The 22,519-nt window shown below is 39.2% G+C and overlaps 1 protein-coding gene and 1 long non-coding RNA gene across 3 annotated transcripts; one reads left to right on the top strand and one right to left on the bottom strand.

Annotated features, from left to right (window-relative positions):
* Positions 1-2,476: 2,476 nt before the first annotated feature.
* Positions 2,477-6,527, bottom strand: LOC147634949 (uncharacterized). The gene is made up of 2 exons (XR_015266736.1): positions 6,213-6,527; positions 2,477-2,535 (listed from the first exon to the last, which is right to left on the bottom strand). It is a non-coding gene; the product is annotated as an uncharacterized LOC147634949 (long non-coding RNA).
* A 6,178-nt stretch (positions 6,528-12,705) lies between these two features.
* LOC147634948 (uncharacterized) lies at positions 12,706-18,273 on the top strand. 2 transcript variants are annotated; one of them, XM_086804215.1, is made up of 8 exons: positions 13,377-13,514; positions 13,674-13,717; positions 14,028-14,115; positions 14,267-14,399; positions 14,521-14,624; positions 14,809-14,980; positions 15,346-15,486; positions 15,638-18,273. In XM_086804215.1, the coding sequence occupies exons 3-8, from the start codon at positions 14,075-14,077 to the stop codon at positions 18,158-18,160; spliced, it is 3,114 nt and encodes a 1,037-aa protein (XP_086660341.1). In that variant the 5' UTR covers positions 13,377-13,514; positions 13,674-13,717; positions 14,028-14,074; the 3' UTR covers positions 18,161-18,273. The 2 variants fall into 2 exon arrangements, with proteins under 2 accessions (XP_086660340.1, XP_086660341.1); XM_086804214.1 differs by having other exon boundaries at positions 12,706-13,514; positions 13,674-14,115.
* The last annotated feature ends 4,246 nt before the right edge of the window (positions 18,274-22,519 follow it).

Raw genomic sequence — 22,519 nt, 5'->3', positions numbered from 1 at the left:
ACTACGACCATCCCAGGTTTCTTCCATGACACTCCTCTTAGAAGTTCTTATAGTATCCAGTCAAGTCACTCTACCTAAAGATGGCTAGCACAAGAGTCAAAAGTCTGAGTTGTCGTCATTCTTGTTGGGTTCAAGTAATAGTCTTTTTATTGCATGACACATTCAAAACAACCAAAAGATCCATAAAAACTTTTAATGCATAGAGTTTCTAATTTGTTTAATTACCATTGGCATAGTCCTGTTTTTGCATAAGCATGTATAGATTCGCCAGTATAGGTATTGGCATAAGATTCTAAAGTAGCTTGAGATTTTTCGTTCAAAGGCATAGTCCTGCGTTGATTCTTGCACAAGCATTCAATGTACATACATGCTTTCTTATACTCTTCCAAGTCATTAAGAAAGGGAAATGCAGTCCATGAGCTCTGTGTGTGTGTGTGTGTGTGTGGGGGGGGCATTACTAGAGAGACATCCTTCCATTCAGAGACTATCCCAAACTAGCTACCTGCATTAATTATATACAAGGTTCTTCATAGTATCACACAATCCTCCCAAGCAATGTGTTTGCCTTGCCATCATGTCTAGAATTTGAAGTAGAGGGTGATGAAAAGCAAATAATTGAATTGGTAATGGAACTTCTTGGTCAATCCAATACGAGGAGTGGCACTCCTGGTATTATGTCCATCTTTGTGATTGTAAGAAAACCATCTTGGCCTCTCCTTTGGTATCTTCTCATCTAGGGTGTGTGTGCTCTTGTGTATTGCTTTCAATGTCCTCTATGGTCACAATTTTCTTAAGGAAGTTAGTCATATTTGTGTTTTTAGAGAACATTTTACCTTCCTTTTCCATCTCAATGTGAGCAACTGCTTGCTTGACTTTCTTTTTGTGAATTCAGAAGATGAAATATTAAACTAAATAACAATATTGTTTTTGCACGTTTCTTTCTTCCCAACTCTTTCACAATAAGCGCAATTGAAGTAGGAATGTCATTACTAATGATAAAGGTAAGAAACATCCCTCTTTCCTTTGTGACTTGCAACATTCTTGGCTATGGTTAGAACCAATGGTAATAGGTTGATTAAAGTTTCATACATTTTCCTAGGCAAGGTGATTCAAAAAAGCATTCCTCAAGGAGACTTTGTCTTTCTCACTTATCACCTCGTTAAAAGTAAATTTTCATTACATGGAGCACAAGAGCCATATTATAATAAGACCATGTATGCTTAGTTTCTCCCCCAACATGACCTTCAACACCTAATTTGAGATAAATATATATCAATGTAGATATCTCCATTTCTTTCTTTATTGGCTTCAACATTTATAAAATTAGTGCAAATCGCATAGGCTTACAATTCAATCAAAGATCCCAGAATTCAAGAAGAGGACATGGTGGAAGATAAACGATTCAGATGAGGAATTAGATAAAATGGGGAGGCCCTTTTTCTTTGAGAAGAGGATCTCGGGGGAAGGTAAGGCCATAAAATGGGGAGGCCCTTTTTCTTTGAGAAGAGGATCTTGGGGGAAGGTAAGGCCATAAAATGGGGAGGCCCTTTTTCTTTGAGAAGAGGATCTCGGGGGAAGGTAAGGCCATAAATTTGATAAAATCTCTCATCAAAGTAGGAGCATTAGTTGCCCACTCCTTCTGCACCAATGTCATCTTTGACAAGTCTATCCAAATTATCATCCATAAGCTTTATCTTGTTTATGCCAAGAGTGCCTAGCTATCTTTACAAAAGCATAACACCTAGCATTGATGGAATGATCATTTGAATATTTTATTAATACATCAAATAAGTTTTATTGTTATTTTTTGATATATATATAGAGAAATCACTAGGACCTAAATCTCTTAAGGCTTATCTTGCAAACTATATGCTAAAGATCACTAGGACCTAAATCTGTTAAGGCTTCTCTTGCAACGATATGCTACCAAAATTTCTTGTGCATAGATCTATATGTTACCTCAATTTCTTGTACATAGAGGAAACAAAAGATAAAGAATATCATGTGTTGCAACATTACATGCTCCCCAAAAAAAGTAATTTGCAACCGGAATCTTATTCTAGGAATTGATTGTGGAAAGATAGAGAATTAATTCAATCATAAAAACCATTGCTTGTAAGCTTCAACTAAATCAAAGCAATTGAAAAATTAAACACTTAAACAAAAATACTTAGCTCCAAAAAGACCATATTGGGTGCAATCTTCCCCCCTCTTGTGCGTGGCCTCTCCCCACACAAGAGTATTTCTTTATTAGCTTTCCTTTTCACCAAAATTAGGCCATAGCCCCCAAAATACAAGATGTGCTTTTTAGAGAGCACGGCACTCTTCTTTAACAAAAATAGAGTGTCAAATTGGGACTAGGGTAAAGCCATAAGCTTTAATAAATTCCACAAAAATAAATGTATCTCTCCTAATGTTCAAAATGGAAAAATCATTTAATAAGATTACAAGCTACTATGCTTGTCAAAAATGAAATGTGATGATCCAAGACATATCTTCCAAAGTAAACTCTTCAATTCCCATAGTCTTCATCACCTGAAAATATAAGCCCAATTAATTATTAAATTAATCCCACAAATATTAAACAGGCACAAATCATCACCAACTCATGACTACCAGGCGTAAGTACCCCAGGAATCACCCTGCCATACAAACCTAACTGAAATAATCATAGGTGGCCTCAAACATACGTCATATACCGCACGTATTAATATTTATAGTGGTGTCACCCACGATATTAACCTAGCCGGCATGACGCAAGAGTAATCTAGGCGTCCCCAAATTACTCAAGAGGGGATAAATAATATTTTTGTAGAGGACTTAAAATATATTCTCATGACATCCCTCTTGCTTGAGTTTGCAATTGTCCTCAATTGCGGATTTGCTGGGTTTGAAAAGAATGAAGAATTTCAGGGTAAACTCGAAAAAATTTCTCAGGCATCCATTTAGCATCTTCTTGTGGATGATTCTTAAATGTCAAAAGATACTTAAAGTATTGATTACCTGTTCTTGTTGTTGTTATCTCTTGGTCAATGATAGCATCAGGAATTAATACTTCTTCCTCTCCTTCAATAAGAGGTGGTTCCTCATATGTTGGGTGAGTAGGAAGTGTTCCTCGAAAAGGTTTCAAGAGATGGATATGAAAAGAATTGTGGATATTCCAATTAGATGGAAACTCTAGTCTATAGGCCACATCATTAATCTTTTGAAGGATTTTAAATGGCCCATAATATCTAGGCGCTAGCTTCACTGCAGGGAATTTTTCCACACTCTTTAATCGACGCTTTTCAATTCTCAAGAGTACATAATCACCTTCTTGAAATGAAAAATCTTTGCGCTTCCTATTTGCTTGAGATGTATACTTCTCTTGAGCTCTTTGAATACAATCACGCACTTCAGATAGAATGCGGTCAAAGTCTCTAACATATTGGTCGGCTGCTTCTATTTTATGAGAGAGTCTAGTAGCCGGAATAGGCAATGCTCTTCCATAGATGATCTCAAATGGTGCTCGACCAGTAGCAGTATGAGGAGTATTATTATAAGCAAATTGGAGTAGGTGTATGTACTTATCCCATGCACTAGGTTGCTGGGAAACATAGGCTCTAAGCATATCTAAGATAGTGCTATTTGTAACTTCGGTTTGTCCATTTGATTCCGGATGGAATGCCGTGGAAAAATCTAACTTAGTGCCTAAGTTTGAGAAAAGAGCAACCCAAAAGTGACTACAAAATTTAGAATCTCTATCAGAAACTATCACTTTGGGTAGACCATGATGAACAAAAATTTGCTTAACAAATATGTTCGCGGCTTGCTGAGAAGTTAGTGTCTTTTTAGATGGAATGAAATAGGCTTGCTTACTAAATCTGTCCACTATTGTCCAAATCATGTCATGGTGACTGGAAGTAGTAGGGAAGCCAGTAATGAAGTCCATAGACACTTGTTCCCATGGTCTATCAGGAATAGGTAGAGGCATAAGCAATCCTAAAGCTTTGCCTTTGTAGCTTTTGATTGTTTGACAAATGTTACATTCAGCTACAAACTTAGCTACATCATTCTTCAAATGGGGCCAATAGAATTCTCGAGAAACTACTTGAAGTGTTGCGGAAACTCCTCTATGTCCCACAAATGGTGGTTGGTGCATCTCTTCCAAGACAAGTTGTCTGTAAGGTTGAGTAACACACAATCTTTTCTCAAAGAAAAGATAGCCATCATTATGTGAATAACTTCCTTGAGGTGTCCAATTGTTTTCACGCAATTTGATCCATATTTGAGAAAAATCTGGATCAACTTCATAAGTTTCTTTCATGAGAACGAATGGTTCACTTTCAATTATAGAAATGTTGTTGATATTTGGTCTTCGACTCAAAGCATCGGCAACAACATTTTCTTTTCCAGGTTGATATTGAATCATAGGTTGGAAACTTTGAATGAAAGCTACCCATTTGATATGTCTATCTGAAATAAGAGGTTGCGTAAGCAAATGCCTAATGCTTTGTTGGTCTGTCTTGATAAGAAATTCAGAGCCCATTAGGTAATGCTTCCAAATTTTCAAAGCATGTACTACTGCTGCTAATTCCTTATCATAAGTGCTATAATTTTGCTCTGCAGGCTTAAGCTTTCTACTTTGATATGCAATAGGATGGTTGTCTTGCATAAGAACAGCTCCAAATCCTTTGCCACTAGCATCAGTCACTACTATAAAGAATGGTCTTTGAAAATCAGGTAGTGTAAGAACTGGTGCTTGTGTTAAAGCATTCTTGAGTGTTGCAAAAGATTTATCTTGCTTTTCAGTCCAATTGAAATTTGTAGCTTTCTTAAGGAGTTCAGTCAAAGGATTGGCAATACAAGCAAAATTCTTGACGAACTTCCTATAATAACTACATAAGCCAAGAAAAGATCTAAGATCATGTATGTTTCTAGGCGTAGGCCAAGAAGCAATACACTCAATTTTCTTAGGATCTACACGAATCCCTTCGGCCGAGACTATATGTCCTAAGTATTCAATCTCCTCTTGAAAGAAAGAACTCTTTTCAGGATTGACATACAATTCATTTTCTCTCAAAAGTTTGAACACTTGTTCCAAGTGTTGTTCATGTTCTTGTCGATCCTTGCTAAAAACAAGAATGTCATCAAAGAACACTATAACAAAACTTTGAAACTTAAGGAATATACGATTCATCATACGGCTGAAAGTAGCTGGAGCATTGGTCAAACCAAATGGCATAACCAAAAACTCATAATGACCAGTTTGGGTTCTAAAAGCTGTCTTGAATATGTCAGATTGAGTCATACGGACTTGATGATACCCAGACTTTAGGTCAATCTTGCTAAAGACCTTTGATCCTCTAAGCTTATCAAGAAGATCATCTACCCTAGGAATAGGATATCTGTTCTTGACAGTAATCTTATTCAATGCACGATAGTCTACACACATTCGGTAAGTTCCGTTCTTCTTCTTAACAAGAAGTACTGGAGCTCCAAAAGGTGAACTACTAGGTCAAATAAGACCTCTCTCTAGCAAGTCTTCTATTTGGCTTTGGATTTCTCTTTGCTCTAAATTGTTGACTCTATAGGGAGCTTTACAAGGCGGGGAATTTCCAGGCAATAATCAATGCTATGATCCTCAGGCCTAGACTTAGGTAATCCTGGAGGCAGATCTTCCATGAAACAGTCACTAAATTTGGAGATAAAAGAGTCAAACTTTGGTCTTTTGAATGTGTCCAACTCAGCATCAAGCTGGTTAACCCATACCATATAATTCTTGTCTCTTTTTCTTAGAGCTCTCTTTGCTTGAGTGTGACTCAACAAAGGACTCATTTCTCCTTTGACTTGACACTGGAGGATAATATTTTCATTGTTCTTCCTTAGAGAAATACTATGAGTGTCATAGTCTATCATAGGATTGTGTTTGTGTCTCCAAGGCATACCCAAAATTATATCTACCCCTTGTAAAGGTGCAACTAAGAAATCCCTTTTTTCTGTTAAAGGTTTGATGCATAAATCCAAATCTTTCACTACTTGCATGCAATTGTACTTTGTTCCAGTAAATGCTGCTTTGACTTTATAGTGCGTAGGTAAAGAATGAAGATTTAATGCTCTAAGTACCTTTTCAGAAATGAAATCATGTGTACTACCATCATCATGCAAAATAAGAACTTCATGTCCATTTATCGTTCCTTTTATTTTAAGCAAAGAATGAACATGAGGTTTACCTTCTTGTTCTGAGTAATCTGGATCGGAATTACCCTCTTGCTCGAATGATTCTTCTTCATTGTCGTCTTCTTCAATCATGTTGACTCGAGCTGCTGCTGCTGGTGTTGAATTCTTGGTACGCTCCGGACAATTCGGTGCTATGTGACCTTCTTTGTGGCACTTGAAACATTTGATAGGCGATGTCTTCGGTTTGCCACCATTGACTTTCTTATTGGTACTCAGGTTGCCTTTAGCCTCGTCTTTGCCTTTGTCATAACCTGGTTTATACATCTTCTTTGAAGCATAAAAAGATTTAGTAAATGGTTTAGAAGAAGTACCCTCATGTGCTTTATTCTCTTTAGGAAAACCATTTTTACGTTCTGAATTAGTTGCCAAGGATATTGCAGAAGATAGTGAATGAGGTCGAAACATATTCACATCGGCCCTAATGGTAGATCTAAGGCCCGATATGAACTTCCTTTTTTGATCCTTCTCACTAACTCTATCCACAACCTGCATCTGTAATAAAGTATTCCAAAACTTTTCTACATACTGTGACATAGTTTCCTTTTCCAATTGATGCAAAGTGTCCCATTGGTGCCTAACTTTGGACTTGAATTGTGAGGGTAAAAAGTACTTTTTGACCAGCCGTTGAAATCTTTTCCAAGAGTCTGGCTTGTCATGACCTTGCTTTACTACACTCCACCATAAAAGCTGCACTGTCTACCATATGATTGACTGCACATTTAATCTTATCTTTCTCTGAAAATTTTTCTCCAGAAAAATAGTCATCTAGTTGACTAAGCCAAGCTAAAATGACCCTAGCATCCTTCTTTCCATCATAATTTTGAAATGTGAAAGCTTTCCGACTAATCTTGGATTCTTTTTGTGACCTTTGTGCTTGCAATGTAGCATTTACAGCCCTTTGAATAGTGTCATCTTCGTCATCAAAAGATAGCGAAGAGTCACGCTTGCGTCTACGATTTGAGAGCTGTCTCTCCAATTCAATACGCTTCTCTCTTTCTTCTACAATTTGATGTTGTAAAGAAAGGAGTTGCTCTTGAATTGATGGCAAGATAGGCAAATCGGCCATAGTGCTTGTGCAAATGATGTAGATAAATAAAATTTTACTTTATTTGATGTAAATAAATAAAGCAAAAATGAGTACTTATCTTATTTTTCTCCCGCAATTCGATCTTGGTTGAAGCTGAACAAGACGTTGTTCAATGGCTGAATTGAATTCTCGTCGCCTCAAACAAATCCCGAACGATTCCGCGTGATTCAAGAGTCTTGGGCTAGTCGAATTGTTGATGAAATAATTTTTCTGCACTTTGAAACCTGCTGAAACAGTCCTGTAAACCTTGCCCAAACTCTGTAATATTTTTTCTGAAATTTTCAGAATTTTTCAGAAGTGATTTCGGAATTTTCTAGCCTTTTCTAGGCAATTTCCAAGCTTTTAAAAACCTGTAAATCACTTTTCTGCAGCCAGAAATTTTCAGAATTGTAAAACCTTTGAATTTCTCCTCAAATTTGGAAATTGGGAAAAGTAGAGGTTGAAAAAGGAGTGATGTGACTTGCATAGGGATTGGGAAAAGTGAGATTGATTAGAGAGAGATTAAGATTATGGAGATGATTAGCTTATGGGATTAAACCCCTTTTTTTTTTATCACTTCTCCACGCCGTTTTGCACCGGCAGGATGCGCCGGGCGCTTCTTCTTTGTTTTTCTTTTTGGAGAGTTTTTTTAATGGCCTTTACATGCTGAATCTGCTCCATCCATTATAGGTTTGCTCAACCTTGAAGCTTTCTGATTTCTGAGAGTTACCCGTGAGGTTTTTGGCTATGAGGATTCCATCCATACGGTCAGATTCTGATTTCACAGAGTATTTGGGAAAACCGCTTTTTGATAAAGAGGGATGGTTTTGCAGGGTGGTGAGTGGGTTTGAGAGTAGATCTAGTTTTGAATCTTTGACCTTTGGGTAAAGACCTGCAAAACACCCTTCTGTCCACTAGATAAATTCCTGCACTTTCTTGATTTTTGAGAAGTTGAAGCCCTTTCCTACCTTCTCCACAAATCTCCTAACCCAAGCTCTGATACCACTGCAACCGGAATCTTATTCTAGGAATTGATTGTGGAAAGATAGAGAATTAATTCAATCATAAAAACCATTGCTTGTAAGCTTCAACTAAATCAAAGCAATTGAAAAATTAAACACTTAAACAAAAATACTTAGCTCCAAAAAGACCATATTGGGTGCAATCTTCCCCCCTCTTGTGCGTGGCCTCTCCCCACACAAGAGTATTTCTTTATTAGCTTTCCTTTTCACCAAAATTAGGCCATAGCCCCCAAAATACAAGATGTGCTTTTTAGAGAGCACGGCACTCTTCTTTAACAAAAATAGAGTGTCAAATTGGGACTAGGGTAAAGCCATAAGCTTTAATAAATTCCACAAAAATAAATGTATCTCTCCTAATGTTCAAAATGGAAAAATCATTTAATAAGATTACAAGCTACTATGCTTGTCAAAAATGAAATGTGATGATCCAAGACATATCTTCCAAAGTAAACTCTTCAATTCCCATAGTCTTCATCACCTGAAAATATAAGCCCAATTAATTATTAAATTAATCCCACAAATATTAAACAGGCACAAATCATCACCAACTCATGACTACCAGGCGTAAGTACCCCAGGAATCACCCTGCCATACAAACCTAACTGAAATAATCATAGGTGGCCTCAAACATACGTCATATACCGCACGTATTAATATTTATAGTGGTGTCACCCACGATATTAACCTAGCCGGCATGACGCAAGAGTAATCTAGGCGTCCCCAAATTACTCAAGAGGGGATAAATAATATTTTTGTAGAGGACTTAAAATATATTCTCATGACATAATTAAACATTGGCACTTTTGGAAATCTCAATGGAGTGTCCATTAAAGAGAACTAATGGTATTCAACATTCAAAAGGCCTAAAACATTTGCACTTTTTAAGATCTCCATGTAGATATAATGGAAACTTGCATCAAGAAATAAGAGAGAGAGAGAGAGAGAGAGAGAGAGAGAGAGAGAGAGAGAGAGAGAGAGAGAGAGAGAGAGATCTACATGTGTGTGTGTATAGACATATATACATATATATGTGTGTGTGTGTATAAAAAAATACATACATACATACATACATATACATATGTACACACACACACACACACACACACACACACACACACACATACCTTCTTGTGTAGTGTGCCACTCTTTTCAATTTTAATACTGTAAGCAAGTTCAATTAATATAATTTTGAAAGAATTGTGCACACACATGAGAGAGAGAGAGAGAGAGAGAGAGAGAGAGAGAGAGAGAGAGAGAGAGAGAGAGACTATGTATCTATATATCTTCTTGTGTAGTATGCCACTTTTCAATTTTAGTATTGTAAGCAAGTTCAATGAATATGCACAAGAATCCATTATATAATGAATGAGCTTCATGATTAAAACAAATAATAAAGATTTCTCATTTTGCTCATTTTAAATGCTTTTTATAAGGGGTGTCTAGTATGTATCATGTATGCAAAGTTGGAAAAAGGGAAACAAGGGAATAGGAGAAACGTGGGGTGGGCATAGAGATAAGGATGTGGGTGGGCATAGAGATAAGGATGTTTGAGTCATCAACGAGCCACATGCTTTTTTTTGTTTTGGCTAACCTTTTGCAAATACAACTTAGTAGTGTTCAATTATTTTGCTCTAAGTTAAAATGTTTTAAAAATACCCAAAGAAGAACACATTCCTCTATGTGTGCGTGCGTGCGTGTGTGTGTGTGAGTGCGTGCGTGTGTGTACGTGCATACATGTGCACAACATGCACATGATCTCTCTCTTCTTCATCATGCTTCACCAATTCTTAATTTGTCAAGGTTGGATGTGCCAAAATGATGCAATGGATGATATAAGAACCTCGTTCCAAAATGGATGAAAAGTAATGTTACAGATCATACAAATGGTGCGAGGGATGCTTTGTACATAATATGAGGCTATTCCGAAATGTAAATTCCCCTTTATAGTATTCCAATATTTGAGCTCTCCAATTTAATCCCTCCTTTTTTAAAAAAGTTGATGTAACCCTTGTGGATGTTTATATACTAACCATCGTAGCTATAGGAGTTCCCATTTGACTAGGTGCAAAGTATACTGATGTAACTCGGCAAGTTGAGTTAGAGTGGGCTCTAGCTTGCAAGAAAGCTTAAATTATACAATGGTTTAATTGCCAAATCAAGATACCCATGATTGAGCATAGAGTCACAAATATCCATCTCAAGGGAGTTTTTTGCCTTGCTCAATTAACTAAGGTTGTAGGAGCCCCACCACCTAAGGCCCTTTCCTATTCATGTCAATACTAGTGACCTTAAAGCTGATTTTTTTAACTTACACGTAAAACAATTCACATCCTTTTTATTTCATAATTTTTGTTTTTAGTGAACATTGTAAGATTTGAATGTACATAAAGTTATCAATTCACATCCTTTTTATATACATAATTTGTGTTTTAGCGAACACTGTAAGGTTTGAACCTACATAAAGTTATCAATTCTTATAATATATTCATAATTTGTGTTTTTAGTGAACAATGTAAGATCATAAAGTCATCAATTCTTATAACATATTCATTCTCAACAATATTAGTAGAGTTAATTCTATGATTGTATACACAAATTGTATATCCATTCTAAACAATATTTAATGGATTTGATTCTATAATTGTATATGCAAATTAAAGATCTAATCCTCTCTCATTCCCAAGGTTGGCATCAGTTCCATTTCTTACACTTTGGCATCATTGTTTGGGCCATATGTGGTCCATTGGCTTGGATCTCTCTCTCTCTCTCAAAAAAAAAGGCAACCTTGTTTTCTTGTTCAATTATTGAAAGAGGAGAGAAAAACTCAAAGATTTGTACCTATATAAAGTTACCAATTCTTATAATATAATCATTCGAAAAAACAACATTAGTAGAGTTAATTCCATGATTGTATACACAAATCCATTCTAAACAATGTTTGTAGAGTTAGTTCCATCATTGTGTCCACAAATTGTATATCCATTCTAAACAATATTAATCAAGTTAGTTCCATGATTGTATACATAAATTTTATATCAAGTCTAAACAATATTAACAAATTTAATTCTATAATCGTACACATTAAAAATTTAACTATGTCTCATTCCCAAGTTCAAGTTCCATTTCCAACACTTTGGCATCATCGTATGGACCATTTGTGGTCCATTGGCTTGGATATGACTCTCTCTCTCTCTCTCTCTCTCTCTCTCCAAAAAAGGCAAGGTCGTTCTCTTGTTCAATAATTGAAAGAGGAGAGAAAAGCCTCTTTTTGGCATGCCTTCCTAGGACAACCTAGTTTCCCTTTTGTGAAATGAGTTGAAGGAGTCTTCACTTTAAATGCTTTACATTAAATGCCGCTAAAGACCTTTAGTAGATAAGGATGCTCAATCACTTAGGTTCCCTCACTTTAAATGCTTCTGAAGACCTTTCCCTTACTTAATGTTTCAACCTTCACGCAACCACCACATCTTTGTGGGTCTCTCTCGCTCTCTCTCTCTCTCTCTAAATGCTTCTAAATACCTTTCTCGGTAAGGATGTTGACTCACCCAGATATTGTTTCAACCTCCACTGCAATTGCCACAAACCTCCATTGCAACTACCATAAATCTCCCATCATTGTGGGCCTCTCTCTCTCTCTCTCTCTCACACACACACACACACACACAGGGGCAGTTAATGATGATTTCATGTTTTGAGATTTTGCCTCTCTAGAGCCTAGAGATAATGTGGAAAGAAAATCCAGCCTTTAGTGTATTTTTCACCGACTGAAATTTAAAAATCCGGCCAAAATTTGGGCTTGCCTTGAAGAAAGCTTGTCAATTTTCATAAATTCCAAATATAAAATTGGAAAATTCCTGAATGTTTTGCAATAAAACTGAGGTTTTTCCAACCTTTTCCTTGTTTCCACTGGTTGGGAAAAATGTTTTTCGCGAGCACTGGAAAGAACGTACACCCTAGCTTTGATGTCCCACATAGACTTAGGGACTCTCATTTGAAGTGCACTTCTAGTGAAAGCTAATTAAATAGTCATGGAAGAGGGCCCTTACTACTTAGTCAACCCTAGTTTTAAACCCTACTTAGCATGACTAACCAATCCGGAGTCACTATGGCTACTTGTTGTGAAAGCATCCTTGAAGAGCATAAAACATCATAGTTGAGGATCCCATACTCGGTTAGGTTAGAGGGAGCTAATGAGCCACATGTTAGAGTGAATTCAAGCTATTAATTTTGATTCATGTAGGTGGTGAACGTTTTCTTAATTGTGTTGAGTTCTATTAATGTGAGAGAGAGAGAGGAGAGAGAGATGGGTACTAAAAAAAGGAGAGAGAGAGAGGGGTACTAAAAAAAGGATCTAAGTAAGTTCGTTTAAACTTAAAAACTTAATGGATTAAAAAAAGTATTTATGTTGATTTTGGAACATGGAATCATGCCCAAAGGTAAGCTTATCACGTTGAGGTCTGACTTGTAGGCTTCCCCCGCTTCCCTTCGTCTTCGTCTCCGTCTCCGTCTCCGTCTCCGTCTCCCTCCCTCTTCCTCCCGAATTGGAAACACCACGACCACCGCACCAGCTTCTCCTCAAACGCAGGCGGAAACGCGGGAAAAACAAAACAAAACAAGAAAAGACATACGCCCAGCAGGCGGAAGCTGATGCTCATGTGACACACAGAAGGTTAAGCAAGAAATACAAACACACGAACTGCGGGTTTTTTGGATTTGCAGGAGAAGAATGTGGTCTTTCAAAGAGAAGATTAGGGCTTGAAACAGTTGGCAGATCAAAAGATTCGAATTTGCAAGAAGATTAGGGTTTGCAGAGGAGATTAGCGAATTCGGAATTGCAGAAGAATTAGGGCTGAAAACGTGTGTGTGTGTGTGAGAGAGAGAGAGAGAGAGAGCTGGACATTTTCATTTAGAGAAGAATGCCATGAAAGCTTGAGATCAGACATAATAAGGAGATCCAACCTTGAGCCATAAGGCTGTGTTGAGTTAACACAAGGGAAGAATGTCATGAAAACTTGAGACCAGGCATAACGCGTAGGATGCTTGAGGAAGGGAAGTGAGTGCATAAAACGGCCATGGAAGCTTGAGGAAGGGAAGTGAGTGCATAAAACGGCCATGGAAGCTTGAGGTCAGAAAGAAGACAGAGAGAAGCGAATCAGCGGATTAAAATAATCACGCCTGGTCAACACGCAAACAGTTCGTCTGTGCAAGTGAGCTTCCTGTGTCTTCTTTGATTTTTTCTTTGTTTCTGTAGAAGACCTCACTGTCGGCAAGCTAAGACACGTTTATGCCACGGAATCTAACCTTTTTTTAAAAATTTTCCCTCAACTTTCCCTTATCTGCGTAGCTCTTTGATCCATTTTTTACAGGTTTTCCCTTCGATATTCCCGAGAGTACACGCGAATTCTTCGAGGTTTTCCAGGATTTCGCCATCTCTCTGTATAAGGGCTTAAGTTTTTAGGTTTTCTGTTAAGCTCCTAGGGTTCCACAGGATCCCTCCAATGCAGCAGAATTAGCTGCAATTTTATTTCTTATATAGCTTTCCCTGAAAATTTCTCATCTGCTACCACCCCTCTATATGTCCAAAACCAGCGTTTTCCAACTGCTTCAGAGCTTTTTCCAAGATCCTTTACTCTCTTTCTTTTTTTCATTCAGAAAATTTAAATCAGTTTACATCTCTTGCCAAACTCAAATAAATCTCTTGATTGACTGCCTTTGATAAGATCAACAGCAAATAGCAGATTTTTGGCACTGAAAACAGAGCATCCAGATGAGTTCCTTCTTAAAGAAGAGCTTTGATTCATCTAAGTGGTGAGACATACATCTCTCTCTCCTCCCTCCCCCTCCCTCCCCCCCCGCAAAAAAAATAAAATCTCGAATTAATCACTAGAAAGCAAACTCTTTTTTTATTGATTTTATTGCTACTCTGACAAATCGCTATCTGTACTTGCCATTCCTTCAGCAAAAACCTGCTTCAGGTTACACTCCAACGTATCAAAATTTTGAGGAACAAGCGATCCATCATCGCTAAGCAATCACGCGACGATGTTGCTAAACTTCTTGAAAAAGGTCAAGACGACAGCGCGAAAGTTCGGGTAATCTCATTTCCATAACATACTACCAGAAGACTTGAACTTAACATCAGAGTCAGTAGAACCAGCTGAACATCGCGCATTTTGCTCATATTATTCTCACTGGGATCTTTTATGTATGCAGGTGGAGCATGTCTTCAGGGAAGAGAATATAGTGGCTGCTTATGATTTGCTAGAACAATATTGCCAGCTGATCATCAACCGCATGGCGACCATAAGATCCCAGAAGTAACTAGTTTACTATCTTTCTTCATGCAAATGACAAGACATTTGCACATGGTATACATGTGTGCATGCATGTGCTTGTGCACAGGGCGGACAGGCAGGGTGTATGCATGCATGAATTATGCTAAAATGTGTACTAAGACTCTTGTTTCAGTTTCATTGAAACTCTCGTCCCTTGGCATCGCAGGGAATGCCCTTCTGACTTGAAGGAAGCAATTGCAAGCTTGATTTATGCTGCACCAAGATGTGGGGATCTTCAGGAGTTACAAAAAGTCCGGGAAGTTTTCACGTCAAAGTATGGAGCCGAATTTTCTGTTACGGCATTAGAGCTGCGACCGGATTGCAGCGTTGATACGCAGGTGATCCCAGTTACATCTTGTTTCATGCTTACCTCTTTCTTCACACGGCTGTATTTCTGCCAAGAACCTATTGAGGAAAGCCTGTCAGTCTGTGAAGCTTTCAGTCATGATCATAATTGTCAAAACTTAGCATTGGAAGGTCACAACTCCCGTTCTCCCGGGAGGAGCCAATGCCAACCCCGTTGAGATGTGTGCATTCAAACTTGCTAGCTCACCCTTTCCAACCCCTTTGACAGCAATGTTGGAAAACATTGGTTGGCAAGTTGGGAAAGGACACAGTGCCACATCACATTAAGCTTGGAATAATATCCTATTTTTCAGGTTTTAACATTGATTGTTATCTTGTTGAAAAATGAACCCTGCAGATTATTAAAAAACTATCATCACTTTCTCCAAATTCTGATACAAGGCTGAAATTATTGAAAGAGATAGCTGTAGAGCGCAAGATTGACTGGAATTACCAAAAGGCTGTCGCGGCTAGCTTCAAGGGCAAGGGAGATTTGCTTGTAAGTTTCACATGCAATCAGGGTTGGCCTGGTACATAGATACACTTCATTCTGTATGTTGTAGGCCAGCTTAGTTTGACATCTCGCTGGCGTGATTTATCTTCTTGCCATCTGATCCAGACATCACTTTGTTTTTATGGTTATTGTGCAGGATAGACCAAAGAGTGCAAGTCAAAAAATAGGGCCCACAGTTCCTGATTCCATCTCTCTGCATCGTGATGGAAGCTCAGCAGCACATAATACTAATAGCCCTTCACCAGCCACTTCTTGGAAGGCAAAGGTGTCCTCGCTCGATCTGCTCCCCCATGATGTGCATTCAATCGCAAATCATGAGATCGATACCGATACAGAATCAAAGGCAACAGATCATGCTGTGAGGGATCAGAAAACTTCTTCCCAAATCGCCACAGATGGGAGAAAGGAGGATCACAAAAGCCCGGGCAACTCAGGGGTTCATTTAAAACCAGATCATGGCACACTGAGTCCCAAATCAGACCCTTATGCATCGGCAAAACAAGAAGGCAGAATGGACTACAAAAATGTCTCTGATGTCATTGAGCAAGCGGAAGAAACAGACAAGATTTTCAAGGGTGTGGAGCAGGAAAGGAATAGTGCTTATGATAAATATGCCAGACAGCTGACAGGAGCACAAGATCTGAGGGCATCAAAAGATGCACCAAACTATGAGAATTTTTCTTCTCCACAGAGGTCAAAAGAGAAGGGAGAAGGAAGCTGGAACCATAACACGATCAGTCCCCATACCAGACACCAAACAAAAGAGAGCACCTCAAAAAATCAGGAGGATCAGTGGACCTTGCAGGAGCATTCAGAAGGAAATTCCACCAGACGCACCAGTATACTTCCACCTGAGTTAACTCGGGCGGAGAAAATGAAAGCAGAGCCTGAGTTTGAAGATCTAGAAACTGCAGCAGAGGCTGCATTTGTATCAGCATCCCGTGCTGCGGAAGCAGCAAAAGCTGCTATTGACATGGTACGCTCGAACTCCATAAAGAGGGCAGATAGGAAGATGGTGGATGCTAATAGCCTACAAAGCGGACAGTCCTTGAAGTCGAGTTTTAGCTCAGGAAAGAGAGAGAACTACAAAGTCATCGAAGGCACTTCTAAAGGGATGAATTCGGAGCATTCTTTTGAGAGAGAACATCTGAGGGGAAAAGCTGGTAAGGTTGAGAGTGAATTGAACCACGGTGATGTAAACTTGTTCAGTGACGTAATGCACACCACGGTGCACCACCAAGTGCCACGGACAAGGGCAGGTTCAAGTTCAGATAGGATTGAGGATGCATTCAAGTATGTGGATTCTGAGAAAACCTCAAGTTCAGATAAGTCTATGCAGACTTCAATACGTGCAGAAATGCTAAACACAAAAGCAGAAGCATGTGTCTCTTCACATGTGCAGGATGAGGCCACCCAAAGTTTAAGAAATGATCCCAACTGGTTAGGTACCCGTGATCTGGAACATGAAGAAGTAAGTGGTAATCATGAGTTAGGATCAAATGAAGCGTTCATAAAAACCTCGATCAGAAGGTTTCCAGAGCCCTACAATGAAGGTGTAAAGAAACATGAATCGAGCTCTACTAGGAAGCAGGAAAGCAGCTTTGCTCACACAGAATTTTATCAAGAAGAAAAATGTGTGCTGTTTGATTATAGTAGTGATGACTCCAGTGAAGAAGAGCCATCTTTTTATACCAAGGGCAGAGCAGCAATGGCTAGAGAGGATTATGGACAGGTAGTCAAAAGGGCATCTTTCAACAAGCCAAAGAAATCAATGTCAACATTCAGCCCTTTCACAGAACAAGGTTCAGATGACTCTGTACATGAGAGGTCAAACTCTGTTATACAGAGGAATGTACAGAAGGATTCGTCTGAAAGCATGCACCTTGAGTATTATGCAGGGTCAATGGACGTCTTTCGTCAGAAGAGCTCGAGCAGCTCTTATCAACACTCAAACTTGGTAACCAATTCTATCCAGAGTGATGTACCGGGACACTCTCAAAATCCCCAGTTTGATGATTATGCAGAGTCAGTGGATTTGTCTATTTGGAGCTCTAAATCACCTGTTAGAAGCCATGCCAGTGCCGCGAATACAGGCATCAGGAGTGATGGTTCGATTATGAGTCCTATTGTTGACAATGACAGCTACCAGAAGCCAGCCACCTGTCGAAAGCTAAGGTGGCACTCCTCAACTTCCGAAGAGTCTGATATTTTTTCACAACCTGATGAAGCGTCTCCTACATCGAGCTCAGTTAAGATGCCTTCTCATAGGGAAGGTCAGTCCGGTTATGGAGTTGGGGACCCTCCAACCCACGCAAACAGGGCCGATCATCGCAAGCTAAGGTGGCACTCCTCGGTCTCTGAAGAGTTAGATATCCCTTCCCAGCCATCACTTGAAGCAGGGAAACTAAGGTGGAACTCCAAAACTTCTGAAGAGTTTAATTCACAGCCATCTTTAGAAGCAAGCAAACTAAAGCCCTCTTCTCACAATGAAGATGAAACATGGGCTTTTAAGCAAGGCCACAACCCTGGAACCACAAAACAAGTAGTCTTGCAGGCCTCAACAGGGAAGTCATATTATGGTTTAAGCCGAAGGTCTACCAGGCCAAATCAAAAACAAGATTTTGCTCCAGGTGATGAGAGAAACTGCAGATACAGTTGATGCTATAAAATAACCTAATACTAACACTTTATATAAGGCAGGTGAGTTGTTTTCTGCATCTATTTAAATTTCATTTAGCTGCTGTTAATACCAATTTTGGGTGGTTCTTTGATGATTTGGCCCTTGCTTTCTTTTATGCAGCTCTCTCTCTCTCTCTCTCTCTCTCTCAACGCACACACGCACACACGCACACACGCACACAAACACAAACATATGCACGCGCGCATGCACGTGTGTGGGTGCACTCACAAAGATACTAACACTTTATATAAGGCAGGTGAGTTGTTTTCTGCATCTATTTAAATTTCATTTAGCTGCTGTTAATACCAATTTTGGGTGGTTCTTTGATGATTTGGCCCTTGCTTTCTTTTATGCAGCTCTCTCTCTCTCTCTCTCTCTCTCAACGCACACACGCACACACGCACACAAACACAAACATATGCACGCGCGCATGCACGTGTGTGGGTGCACTCACAAAGATGCAGGCACTATGTTGTGTAAAAAGTTAAGGTCACCCTGTTTCAGAGTCGTGAACATCCACTGGTCTATCTGGCCAAATAAAAGATGCATGTCCTAGCATTAGTCATACCTACTTATGTATTGCTTTTGATAGCCCATGAATTGCCTCTGTGCAATACTTGCCCCTGACCAACCACTTCAATCGTCAATGTTTTGAGTGGTGCCTTCTTTTTGAGGCGCCTACTCCAGGAGTCAAAAGCCTTGTGAATGGATACTATAGATTAGCAATGTGGTCATCTTAAGCTTATTACGGTATTGCCTCAAGGTTAGTCGTTGACATGAATGGAACACAAGACTCATTGGATGTGGTTCTTACCAAACAGGATATAGAGAAGAGAGTTGCGGAATTGCGAGTGCAATGATGACCTTGGCATTCATACTTTGATGGGAAAACTAGAAAGCAGGAGACTTTTCCTGTGGAACAAGCTTCGCCTCAATTCACTCAAATATAGATGCCAACACAAAATCTAGATGGCTTGCACAAGCTGAAACTAAACATAATGCCCAATATAAAATGCAAGATTGATGATGCTGTGCATATGTACGTGGAGTGGGAGGATGTTGGACCAAAATTGATTATGATTCCACAAGCTGAAACTAAACATAATGCCTACCAATATAAAATGCAAATTTGATGATGCTATGCATATGTGCACGAGGAGTGGGAGGATGTTGCTCGTGGTCAGTAAAGGCTTCGTTGTTTGTTTATTTTTTGGTTTTTCAGTGGCAGGCTCTCAATTATTCCCCGAGGACTTAAAAAATATAAGGAGTAAGAATTTAAGAAGCAGAGATTGCACACAGAAGCAACAGTTTGGCAATTGCTTAGGATATAGGAAATGCTTTGTGGTTGATATACGCACCCCCCCCCTCCCCCCCCCCCCCCCAAAAAAAAAAACACACAAGGCTGTTCTTGCTTGTTAAGACTCACTCTCTCTCTCTCTCTCTCTCTCTCACTCACACACACACACACCCCCCCCCCCCCCCACACACACACACACACACACACACACACACACACACACATGCATATTTGCAGCAACTTTTTGACTTCAACGGGCGTCCATTTACACATCAAATTACAATGTTATGCTAAGTTTGAAAGATATAGAAACAAGTTGCCAACTTGCAGGTGGCATCTGGCAAGAGATCCATGGATATGTTCAACTCTCCTCACAATCGAGATCCCCACTGCTAGGTCAAAGCGGTCATGGGGCTTAAACGACTGGCCCACGTCTATACAACGATGATCCAAAAACAGGTGGCGATGGAATCTCTTTATTAAAGCCATTTCTTACCCTTTTTCATTGGCAAGCGGCATCCCCTTATGATTTTACCCAACTCCTTCCGGAAATACATTTTATTGAGCCGGTCTCATTTGTAATTTGAAGGGGAAATTGACCATTTTGAGAAGGCATTTTTCTATAAATTTTGCAAAATATAATTAAAACTTGAAAATTTTGAAGATTATTCTTCTCCTTCTCCTACAAATTTGAGAAATTTGAACAAGTTCTAGCTAAGTCAAACCTATCTTTTCCCGAACCTTGCCCTCGGTGGAGTTGGGGATTCTTAAGGATCGAGGAGCACACCCTGAAACAATGTGAAGAACTTCAATAGGCAAATGAGGCGAATATAAGGGTGGAAAGACATTAGAGAAAAGAGAAACGAGACCTCACTGAGAGGGGAACATGCCTCTCCCCCTTTTGTAGGAATTCATTGAATCAAACAACGAGCACAAAGTGCCCGAATCTTTACAATAGATGAGAAGTGCTCTCCAAATGAAGAGGTAGTGCTCCAATTTATACGTTTGAGGCTTTAGTGCTCTAGAATGGAAAGAGTAAGCTCCAATGACAAGTGGCTATTTTAATTGACAAGTGTTAGCTAAAGGGACACTTGTTCTTAATTTAAGAAGTGATTCTTCCATAACCTTCTATGCTAGAAATATCCCAACTCATAAAGAATTTGACAAAGGTGCTTTAGTAAGTTTTGATCCTTGTAGAAGTCCGAAGGTTTTAACGCGAAGGGAATTTCCATCAGAGTTTGCCAAAAATAGCAACTATTCGAGATTCTAGGAGTTGCATGCTTTGGGTCCAGGAATGCTTTGTTGTAAAGATTCACCTGTTCTGGTTTGTTCAAATGATTTGACCATCTGGTTTTGCCTTTGAAACCACTTATCACTCATGTGGGTTCGCCTTCAAAATCACTCATCACTCATCTGGGCATTCTGGTCAGTTTGAAGAACAAAGTAGGAGGTTGGCTACATCCCTTCCCCTTAGAATCTGTCTTGGCCTCAAGACAATGAATGAATTGCTTCTATCCTGATAGCTTCTTCATAAGCTGTGAGTATTTTAGGATAATCCTTGAAATACTCCTATGGCATCCATTTAGCATCCATGTGAGAATAGTTTTGGAACTTTAAGAGGAATTTTCTAGTGATGTTTGTTGGAAGATGGTTCATCCATGGCCATCTCCACACTCATTAAACGCACATATATATGGTGCATTTGATGGCTTGACCTTAGACATGGAATGGTATTTTGGACATTTATTGTATTTGAGGTATTTGATAGATTTGGCATTAGAATACTATGGTTTTATGGATGATCAACTAGCAAAGATTCTTAGGAAGACGTGAGCTCCTCAAGTGGGCGTAGGAGGAGATTCTCCAGGCTAGAATTTAGTGAGCTAATCAAGGAGAGAATTATGGGAAGGTGGAGATGATTTTGGAGGAGGATTCCCGAATTTATCACTGATGTAATCAACATTGTACTTTCGCCTATTTAAGAGGCAAGATCTAATGGAAATGAATGGCATGGGTTTTATATAATTATGCTAGTCTTTTGTTGAGTACTTTGCTTATTGTTGATCTCTCAATGTTGTGTCCACTTAGGCTTAATCCACTATGCTGATCTTTATCTATAATCCACCATGAAACCTAACAACGGTATCAGAGCCAGGTTGGCTACGGATGACTTCGATATAAGTCACCTAGCTATGCATTGCTTCTGCATACGCCACACTCCATTGCTTATGCTACATCACCTGCACATCAAATCCCAACAGTAACAAGAAGTGCTACTAGGCTTGTTGTCTTCTACTACTGCTACTACCTATGGGCACCCTCGTCACATAAGCCACCTCCCACCATGTGTTGATCGTCTATGCACTCTTGAGAGCATTATCATTATCGACTACATTACCTGCTCAATGGTGGTAGCCTCAACGATGCCCTGCTTGCTAGCACCACCCATGCTCTAGGGCATAGCCCCTCGGACTCTGATGACTATCCATGACATGCTGCTCTGACAGTCAAGAATTTGCTATGCTAGCTGATAGTCACAACCTACTGCTGAGACAGCCAACAACTTGCTGAGAGTCTTGCCATGGTCGGGTTTACTTTTTTTTAAAGCTAGGTTTATGTTTTTGGTGGGGTTAGACTACTGCTTCTGACCTATTGATTCCACGTCAACTTTTCGACTTGTTGATGCCACGTTAGATTTTTAACCTCTACTGATGCCACGTCAACTTCTGACTGTTGGAGTAAGCTACCTAAGTTAGATTTTGGAATCATCTCTTCGAGTCAGCTGCTTGAGTCAAATTTCAGAGTCAGCTATCTGAGTTAGATTTCTGAATTAGCTAAGTCAGATGTCTGAATTAGTCAATGACCTGCTCTGCTATTGCTTTTGCTTCTATTAAGGGTTTTCAAACACTGGCCTTATGCTTCAAAGCTAAGCAGTAAGACCACCCATGGCAACACTTCAAACGGATAAATTTAATGGCATGGGATTTCACACGTTGCAGGTTAAGATAAAATTCACCTTAATGAAAAAAGGCTTATGGTAA

The sequence above is a fragment of the Cibotium barometz genome, chromosome 10 (genome assembly GCF_041138505.1).
Source record: "Cibotium barometz isolate CiBa-2024 chromosome 10, ASM4113850v1, whole genome shotgun sequence".
Taxonomy (NCBI): domain Eukaryota; kingdom Viridiplantae; phylum Streptophyta; class Polypodiopsida; order Cyatheales; family Cibotiaceae; genus Cibotium; species Cibotium barometz.
The sequence above is the reverse complement of the archived record's forward strand: the minus strand, read 5'-3'. Positions and strand labels throughout refer to the sequence as shown.

Excerpts from the sequence above, each read along its gene's own strand:
- LOC147634948 (XM_086804214.1), top strand. The coding sequence starts at position 14,075 with ATGAGTTCCTTCTTAAAGAAGAGCTTTGATTCATCTAAGTG. Across the intron at positions 14,400-14,520 it reads ACGACAGCGCGAAAGTTCGG|GTGGAGCATGTCTTCAGGGA; the intron begins GTAATCTCATTT and ends TTATGTATGCAG. Across the intron at positions 14,625-14,808 it reads GCGACCATAAGATCCCAGAA|GGAATGCCCTTCTGACTTGA; the intron begins GTAACTAGTTTA and ends TTGGCATCGCAG.